General features: G+C 33.4%; 1 protein-coding gene across 4 annotated transcripts; it reads right to left on the bottom strand.

The window, feature by feature from the left end:
* Positions 1–3,551: 3,551 nt before the first annotated feature.
* LOC111373668 (zinc finger CCCH domain-containing protein 55-like) lies at positions 3,552–7,604 on the bottom strand. Of its 4 annotated transcripts, none has more exons than XM_022996233.1 (10): positions 7,386–7,604; positions 6,289–7,158; positions 5,704–5,886; positions 5,436–5,615; positions 5,258–5,355; positions 4,918–5,178; positions 4,666–4,801; positions 4,180–4,385; positions 4,037–4,101; positions 3,552–3,962 (listed from the first exon to the last, which is right to left on the bottom strand). In XM_022996233.1, the coding sequence occupies exons 2-8, from the start codon at positions 7,137–7,139 to the stop codon at positions 4,208–4,210; spliced, it is 1,887 nt and encodes a 628-aa protein (XP_022852001.1). In that variant the 5' UTR covers positions 7,140–7,158; positions 7,386–7,604; the 3' UTR covers positions 3,552–3,962; positions 4,037–4,101; positions 4,180–4,207. The 4 variants fall into 4 exon arrangements, with proteins under 4 accessions (XP_022852001.1, XP_022852004.1, XP_022852002.1 ...); XM_022996236.1 differs by having other exon boundaries at positions 6,289–6,748; XM_022996234.1 differs by having other exon boundaries at positions 4,180–4,382; positions 6,289–7,604.
* Positions 7,605–8,826: the final 1,222 nt, after the last annotated feature.

The raw sequence follows: 8,826 nt of genomic DNA, 5'->3' as shown, positions 1-8,826 counted from the left end.
AGTTCATTGGCGTGTTTTCAATCAAATTTGACCAAATATTTAGGCGTCTGTGGCCAACTATTCGACTGATTTGTGATTAAAAATTAAGTGTTTGTGACTAAAAATTTATTTTTGACCAATAAACTGTGTGACTTATGTGACTCAATAATAAAATGCGACTTGTAATTTGAATGATCTGTGGCCTCGAAATAATATATCACCTACAAAATTTTTGATTTGTGACCAAGAAATAATCTGTAATCTATAATTATGAATCTGTAACCATTAATCATGTAACTGTGACTTTATTATCTTTATTTAAAAAATATTTTTAATTAATTAAATATATACATGATTTTTGAATTTTCAAATTATTTACCTGATATTTGAATTGGAGTAAACATAACACCTGAAATGTGATTTTTTTTTCCCATCTGAATTTACAGGTGTTAAACCGTCGAATATGTATTGGAATTTCATGGGTCCTCGAATCTTTTAAAAAATTAGAAATGCTTAAACCTCAGAAGAAAATTAAGTTATGTCAAAGATAAAATTCTATTATAATTTGTAAAAGATTGTACTTTACCTTTAAATGATAGTAATTATCCCTTTTGTATATTCAAGAAATAGAACTTTTAGTATTTTTTTTTCTCTGATTTTCATTGCTCTCACGCTATTCTATACTCCATCTTCACTAATCAAATATTTCATCCATCCCAATTATATAGGCTTATTTCGTTTTTCACACGAATTTCTTAATCTTCTATAATGTCATTGAAAATTAATTTTTGTCAAGATCTTTCGTAATTTATCCTTATTTAATTTTCATTATGTAGTAATAAATTATTATTGAAATTTGTAAAAAATTTGAATGATTTAATTAGAAGAAGACGAAACGGAAGTAAGAAATGTGTGTATTTGGATGATTTCAAAAACTTGGGATATTACGTGGGGAAAATTGAACAAATGTATATTAGTAAATGAATAAAACAAAATATTTTAAATTAGGAAACATGCTTATATATTTGGGACAAGAGGAAAATGAAACTCCGCCTATATTATTGGGATGGAGAAAGTACGTAGTTTCATTATTGACTTTGACACTTTAGGGCACAAAAAATTTCGATGCATGTTGTTTTAATAAATTTCTTGCTTGAACGTGTCTAATAAGAAGTAAAATATAGATCTATTTTATTTCCCAATTTGATAAACATTAATGTAAAAATGAGAATGAAAAATATAGCTGTTATGGGTCTCACACAAGAGATAGAAAATCAAATATGGTGGCTTGATGTAATGGATAACGATCATATTTTTCATTTTAATGGACAAATAATGAAAAACAAACGGGAGTTTAGTTTAGACATGACAGGAGTATGCAAACTGAAAATTTATATCATTTCTAGAGATTCTTGCTCGGGAGTCGAGACACAAAGCCATTAGAAGAGAGAAAAAATTAATAATAATTACTACTACTCAATGTCCGTGTCTTTGCCGATTAGACCACTGCCACCCCTGCCTATTTAACTAAAACGATCGTATCAAATGCACAAACTACACTAATCAAAGCAAAATTATTCACAAATTTACTAGGTTGCCATCCCTCTCTTTCTATATGTAATTATGTGTAGTCAAAGTTTCTCATTTTTCCATGTCGACATAATTAATTAAGAGGTTAAAAATTTAGCAAAACTCCCGTCGCACTTGACGAGGCATGATTAATGCTTGATCCATAACTCTCAATCTAAGCCCTGTTTGGTAAAAATTTTAATTTTAATTTTAATTTTAATTAAAATCAACAACTAATTTTAACCACACATTTTATAAAACTCACAACTTTTTAACCACACATTTCATCAACTTTTATCAAAATTTACTAAAAATATGATTTTAATCCCAACAAACAAGGGCTAAAACTAAATCCTTATATTTGGAACATGACTATCCTTTCAAAAGCTCCTTCGACAAGATTTTTATTTTTGCTTCCTAACTTTTTGAAATAGTTTTATTAGATCAATTTTATAAAAAAAAAAATTCTTTCAACCCGGCAAAACATTTAAAAAATTATTTAACGTGTTCAAAAAGTAACTTCTCAATTTTAGAAATAATTTTTAATTTTTCAAAGAGTCATAACTACAAGACATAAATTACCCTACCAAAATCGTGTCATTATTATGAAAAAACAAATTTGCCATTTCGGCATATAAATATAACTTAAGTCTTTCTTTCATTTAATTTATACTCGATTGGCGTTAACCCCTATCCATTTTAGATAACTTCTTGTCTATAAAAACGAAGCGTTAATATAAATATGTCATCTCCCCCAATAAACCATACCATTATTTTATGAAGCTTTAAAGCTTTCAACATGTGCAAGCAATCTTTTTTCAGCGTGGCTTATGGTCCATGAAAATTTGCATTTATCCTAATCAATAAATAACGTGTTATTATCCTAATTAAACAATAATTTACGTTCCCTCTCTACTTTTTGGGAAATGGATCCACTTTCAAGTAAATTTAATACTGAATAGCTGCAACACATTAATCAAAATGTAATTGCAGACATGTGAACCACAACATGAAACATGTTACTGACATTATAAAATTTTGAAATAGATCAGTACATAGGATAGACCATTTGAAAATACAATAACAATATGCAAAATTTTAGTTTAGATCATGACAATGAACCTGGCTAGGGTCGCCGGCTGCCGAGTTTCGGCTCGGCTCTGCTCGGATAGACACCTAATCTAGATATTATTACCCTACAGCATCGAGAGATAGAGAAACAGAAACAAAAGGATCAAATACTACGCTAATTCCAACGAAACAAATATCATTAATCCTTTATCTTAACTCTGTCTACAACAAATTTTTTAAGATAACTGTATAAAGCATATACACTTATCTTTTAAGAAAACTTAAGAAGACAAGATTTAATATTGGATTTAGGTCAAGATGCAAACAGGAGCACATGAACACAGTCAAACTAATTTTAAAAAGAGAGACACCCAGAAAGGGCAGCAGAACTCAAAAACAAAAGGCCAAAAATATGCATTAAATCTAAGTTCTAGGGCCAGAAAGTGAAAGGAGTGTTTTTGGTTCACCCTCATACCATACAAAAGGTGTCAGCACCCATGTGAGCTTGTGGACCTACACCCATGTCCATATTAAAGAACTCACAAAATGAGACAAGAGTGTCCTGAAGTAGCCTTGAAAAGCATTAAAGCATAAAAGAACACCCCCTTTACTTTCATTCTCCTTTTGTTATTCCCATTTTTCCTTGTGTATCGAGAAGAAGGCCTAGACAGGAAAAAAAATGGCATGTTTCAATAGCTAAGAACTAGTTTCTTTTTAAGTCTTCCAACAGATATAGCAATCAACCGAGCAGAAAGAGAGAAGGATTTACAAAGCCAACCCTGAATTAATTATCGGAAACAGGACTTAGTTTGTTGTTGCTTTTTTCTGATATTTCTTATAGAGTTACAATTTTTTCTGTTTTATAGGTGTGATAATCTAGGGGATGATAAAAGGTTGTTCCCCGTCAGGAGTAATTATAACTTAAAAATGGATAGGAAAAGAAGTTATACCTTCCACTTGAATCCATCAATTCTTCACCAATCATAGATCTGTCTTTTTGCCTTGTTTTAACATTCCTTAATTTTTTACAAGATACATGCAAACACACTGATAATAGGACAAGACAAGGTGACAGAAAGAAAAAAGACAGTAAAATTATTGTCATATAAAAAAGTTGCTACTAGCCTTTTTTTTTTTTTTTTTTTTTTGGTTATATTCAGTTTGGTGCAGCACACAACAGAAAGGGTATAAAACTAAACAAGAACGAAGGAATTAGTTCATCTGTCATTTATCTATGCAATAAGTATCCTCCTCGCAGATATTTTCTTCTGTTGATTATGATCTGGGCTATACAGCTATAGAGGACTTTCCACTTCCTTCCTTGTATATGCTACTCAAATTTTCTGCATGAAGAGCAATGGAGAAGAATTTAATTCAAAAATAAATACAGGGTTGCATAATATAAGTATTATCGTACCTATCTATTTTATAAACCCTTCTTTCTAGTCATGCTTGGCTCCAACGGCTACATTTCAATGGTTTCTTGACCAAAAGAAAACTGACAGTTAATAAGAATTGTAAATTAAGAAGTAAAAGAGAACTGACAAAGCAGTGAAATACCTTGGCATTTGCAAGTAACTAAGGTTTACTAGAAACCATGCTGACGGCCCAAGTGCTGGGAAGTATTAGGGATATTGTTAGGCGTTGTAGTTAACACAAGAATGCTATCAGCTTCAGATGAATTCTGGAAGAAGACGGATTTGTGTTCAGCAGCAAATTTTGCAGGAGAAGTAAACAAGTTGTTGGGAAGGGTGTGCTCAAAGCTGCTTCCACAAAAGATAGAAAACGGGAAATTCAGTAAACGGTCATATGGAACAGAACCTCTGTAGTCGAAAATTAAATTCAAATAAACAAGTGTCCCTCTCTAAGAACTAAGCTATTCTATGATGTGGTTCAACATCTAGAAAAAGTGCATAGATATTTGATTCGTACTGGATGCTCTTTTTTCATTTTTTTCCCCTCTTCTCTATTTATCTTTGTATACATTCAAATAAAAGATGTTCAACTTAATAACCTTATATTTCGTCTAAACTTGATTTTTAATACCTCTCTGGGCGATCAGAGTCTTCAGAATCTGAAATCTCCTTGTTTTCACTTTCAGTATTATTGTTATCCGAAACTTCAGTCATTTTGATAGGCAGCTTCTCATCAGATCCAACTGCTTCTTGGATACCATTAATCTCTGTGACACAGAAATATAAAGGGCCACTTGTTATTAATTGGAACATAGATATTTTTTTCGAACAAGTAACTCTAAAGATAAATATAAATTGAATATAAGAATTCAACTGAGCTGACCTTCTGGTATTTCTTGATTTATGGCATCAAATGGAAGATCGAGACTTTTAGTTATCTGAGGTTGAGACTGCAGTGAGGAATTAAGGGCAGCTACTGAGAGGCTTGGTATTAATTGTTGATTATATTGCTGATTTTTGACGTCTCTGAGTTGAAAATTCATCATTCCTTGCTCTTCGAGTTTGATACTATGCAGCAATTCAGCCTCCTGTTCGAATTTTCTTCTCTGCATCATATCTTGTGCATTGCAAAATAATTTAGACCCTAATTGAAAGATAAAACGAAAATCAGATAATGGATTCATATATTAGAAGTCTATCAATAGCCAAGCTCGTTTGCTTACCCAAAGGGAGATCATATTCCTCTCTTGAAGCAAGCTCCGATAGGCTTAAACAAGCCATATGCTCTTCTCTCTCTATATGTTGTTGACATTGATGTTTCCTAGGAATCGTTCGACTAATGATAGAACGAAATAATAAACAAGTTTTTAAATAAGTGAAGATGTAGATAGAAAATGGTACCTGTCCACGACTTTTCCCTTTTCTTTGTAGGGTTTAACAAGCACACGAGAATCGCCCACAAAATGTGGGTTTCCTTTTGCCAAGATGAGCTTGACAGTTTCAGGGAAGGCGAAAGTAACAAATCCAAACATTCTCTTCTGCTGATATGGAATTCTAACATCTTGCACTTGTCCATACATACTGCAACCAGAACTTCACAAGGATAATGAGTACACTGTTTACTTGCAATTTCAAGAATGTATGTTTTCAGCAGCCACAAATCACTAACCTGAAGTAATTAGAAACATCTTCTTCCTTAAATGTGCTATCAGACGGAAATGTCAAATAAATTTGCCGTGAGCTTGAATTCGCACTTCTGATCAATCCCATTGCTGAATAATCATTCTTGTCAGGTCGGCCACATCCAAATTTGTGGAATTCTTCACCCATTGTCAATGCAGCAATGGCTGATCTATAATGCAGCATGTTGCCAATAAGACATCACAGAGAACTAGTTGAAACACAAAGTCCCACATAAAGACGCTGTAACAGGTCAACAACCAAAGTATTGGCTAATTGATATACCATTCTCAACTATCTAAAACTAAATGTCCCACCTGTTTGAAAATTCCTGTTTCTGTGGTGATCAGAAAATAATGAAATCCATATAGAAATTAGTTGAAAAATGCTTTAGGAATAAATAAAACACCATTAAACTAAAATTACCAATGCCGAAGTCAAAAACAACTATTTAACAAGACAAAAAAAAATAGTATATAACTCAATTATCATGGTATGCATAAATAATAAAGCAACACAAAGCAAAAATTTCATATATATAAAGTAAAAATATAGTTGATTTTTTTAAAAGTACCTCTGATTCTCATTCAAAAAGTTCATGCACTTGTTGTAAGCAAAAGGATCGTGACCTCCTAAAGCCATTAATGCCAACTTCTGCTGTTGAATGGCCCTTATTTTCAACAATTTATCAAATTCTGAATGAATTTTGCTTGGAGACCCCACATCAATTCCTCTACCATGCAAGAACTTGCAACTGCTACCATTCTTGCAAAACCCTCTGGCATAGAACAAGCAAGGCCTCCACCTGAAACCTATACAATCATTTTCATCCTCTACATGGTCAAGAAAGGTATCATTATTCACTGAACAACTTCCGCCACTTGCACTCATTAGCGGATCCATAGTAGGGTCGTCAAAAAATGACAACTGATCTTGAACTACTTGATTTAGCCCTCCAACACCACCACCACTAATAAATTCATCACCAAAATCATTTCCACGGAAACGTGAAGAAAGTGGGGATCTTGATGAACCTAAACCATTGTTGCTATTAAAATTAGTAATAGAGCCATAAGAACCAGGCTTGGGACTAATCAAAAATTCGGCACTGGGAAAAGAAGTGTTGTTGTTTAAGTGGAGATCACTATTTGAAATTAAGATTTTTGGTGAATGTTGACAAAATGGGTTGTTTGGCTTTGTGAGATTTGACAAAGGAGTTGAAGGTTTAGACGAAGAGAGTCCTAAAAAGTACTTTGCTTGGTTCATGTAGGATATCAAATGGGATTCAGGGCCAAAGGCTAATCTTATCAACTCCTCCTCCCCTTGTTCCTGTAAGAGTATATAACCCATGATTTTTGAAGAATTTTCTGGATCGAAACTTTTGATTCTTGACATCACTATTTTTGTTGCCTCGTGTATATCCATGGTTCTAGGATCTTCCCCTCTGAATATATTGAGAGAAAAGGGTTTTACGTACTAGTTATGAGTCAAAATCTTAGATATGCATAGAGAGATTACAGGACGGTGAGATTATTGTGAAGCAGTTGCCAAGATTCAATCTTCTTGTAAAAGGTAATGATGAAAATGTGTATAGTTGGATAATCATATCATACGAAATACAAGGGGAATACAGGAGTGTATCCATAGAAAGAGAGTGTTTGTAGGCATTACCTTATCTTCTAGCTTTCATTTCATTTCATGCATATCTTTGGGCAACTTTACAGGCTCATGATTTCGTTTTCAGGGCTTGGAGGTGGCAGTCAAGGGCGGACGAAACGGTGGTGGGTTGGTAAGAAAGGCAGTTGAATGGTAAAAGGCAATTTTGCTTTGGTGACGAACCCACAACTTTTGGTGGCAGTTCAACCTGCAGCATTGGGGAGTGTAAAAGCCCTCTACCGATATACACAAACATATATATCGCGTATCTGTGGGGCTCTCTCTCTATATCTATCTGTTGTGGATTTGACCATTGGTGGGGGAATAAAAATCAATTTGGTCCTTGAACTTTTCCTTGTTTTCCAATTCCATCTCTAAATTCAAAGTTATTCCAAATCAATCATCTACATTTCTTGCTTTATTAAAAAATGGCTTTATTTGGAAAAATGAATTGCATGTGGCTTGTACGAGATGTCTGTATAAAATAACTACTTATAGTAGCTCAACGTAACTTACATGTAACAGTTTGTTACTATATATATGAGATAATAAAAAATTATTACATTAATGTATCAAATAATAAATTATCACATAAGAAAACCACCACTAGTTCTCACTACGAAAAGCATTATTTGTTTGTATGTTACATTGAATCAAATCCTATCTCCTAATTCTAAGAGGTGACGATTTGATGATATGTAATGTGGGTTTCTCTCATATATATACCGGTGGTCCCTCAACTTTAGACCGTGTCCTAAGTACATCCCTAAACTCAAAATAATTGATGACTTTAAATTAGGTTCTCCTCCATCCTTCCATCCAAATTCGATACTTATTATTAATGTAACAACTTATTTGGTAAGGTGAATTGTGCCCATTGAACTATAGGGTCATCTAAAATATCATATCTCGTCTTTTCCAACCTCAAATTTGTTGGATGAAGCACAATTTGATGAGATGGAATTTTGAATTTAGTGAGAGAATTGGGACACAAACTAAAGTTTTAGGATCAAAATGGGTTCCTAATCTATTATGGGGTTCTCAAGTCTCTCTATCTTGTTCATTAAGGGGGCTACAACTCGTACGGTCACACTTAATCGTTATTGCATCTTTGTACAATAACCAATTTCCATACCACACCCTTTAAGAGACCCCATAACGATCGGAAGATGAAAGAAACATAATTTGGTAACTCGAGAGAACATTGCCCTACCCTCTTAAAATGTGTACGAGATAAAAATCGGGACAATTTTGAACTGACCTAAGAGGTGTGCACAAGATAACATGCTCTCATCAGAATATGTTTGCGTTGGCTGGGCTTCATACAAGCCCATGAAAAGCCCATTTCAAAAATAGGCACAATAGCTAGTCAAGCCTCACGCGGAAAGCATTGCTAATTCAATGTGTGAGAAATCCTTGCCGAACTGTTACTCCAATTAAGGAACTTATTTGGACA

The sequence above is a fragment of the Olea europaea genome, unplaced genomic scaffold (assembly GCF_002742605.1).
Source record: "Olea europaea var. sylvestris unplaced genomic scaffold, O_europaea_v1 scaffold115, whole genome shotgun sequence".
Taxonomy (NCBI): Eukaryota; Viridiplantae; Streptophyta; class Magnoliopsida; order Lamiales; family Oleaceae; genus Olea; species Olea europaea.
Note: the sequence above shows the minus strand (reverse complement) of the source record. Positions and strands in the feature narration are given on the sequence as shown.

Excerpts from the sequence above, each read along its gene's own strand:
- LOC111373668 (XM_022996233.1), bottom strand. The coding sequence starts at position 7,139 with ATGGATATACACGAGGCAACAAAAATAGTGATGTCAAGAATCAAAAGT. Across the intron at positions 5,616-5,703 it reads GATGTTTCTAATTACTTCAG|TATGTATGGACAAGTGCAAG; the intron begins GTTAGTGATTTG and ends TTCTGGTTGCAG. Across the intron at positions 5,356-5,435 it reads AAGGGAAAAGTCGTGGACAG|GAAACATCAATGTCAACAAC; the intron begins GTACCATTTTCT and ends AACGATTCCTAG.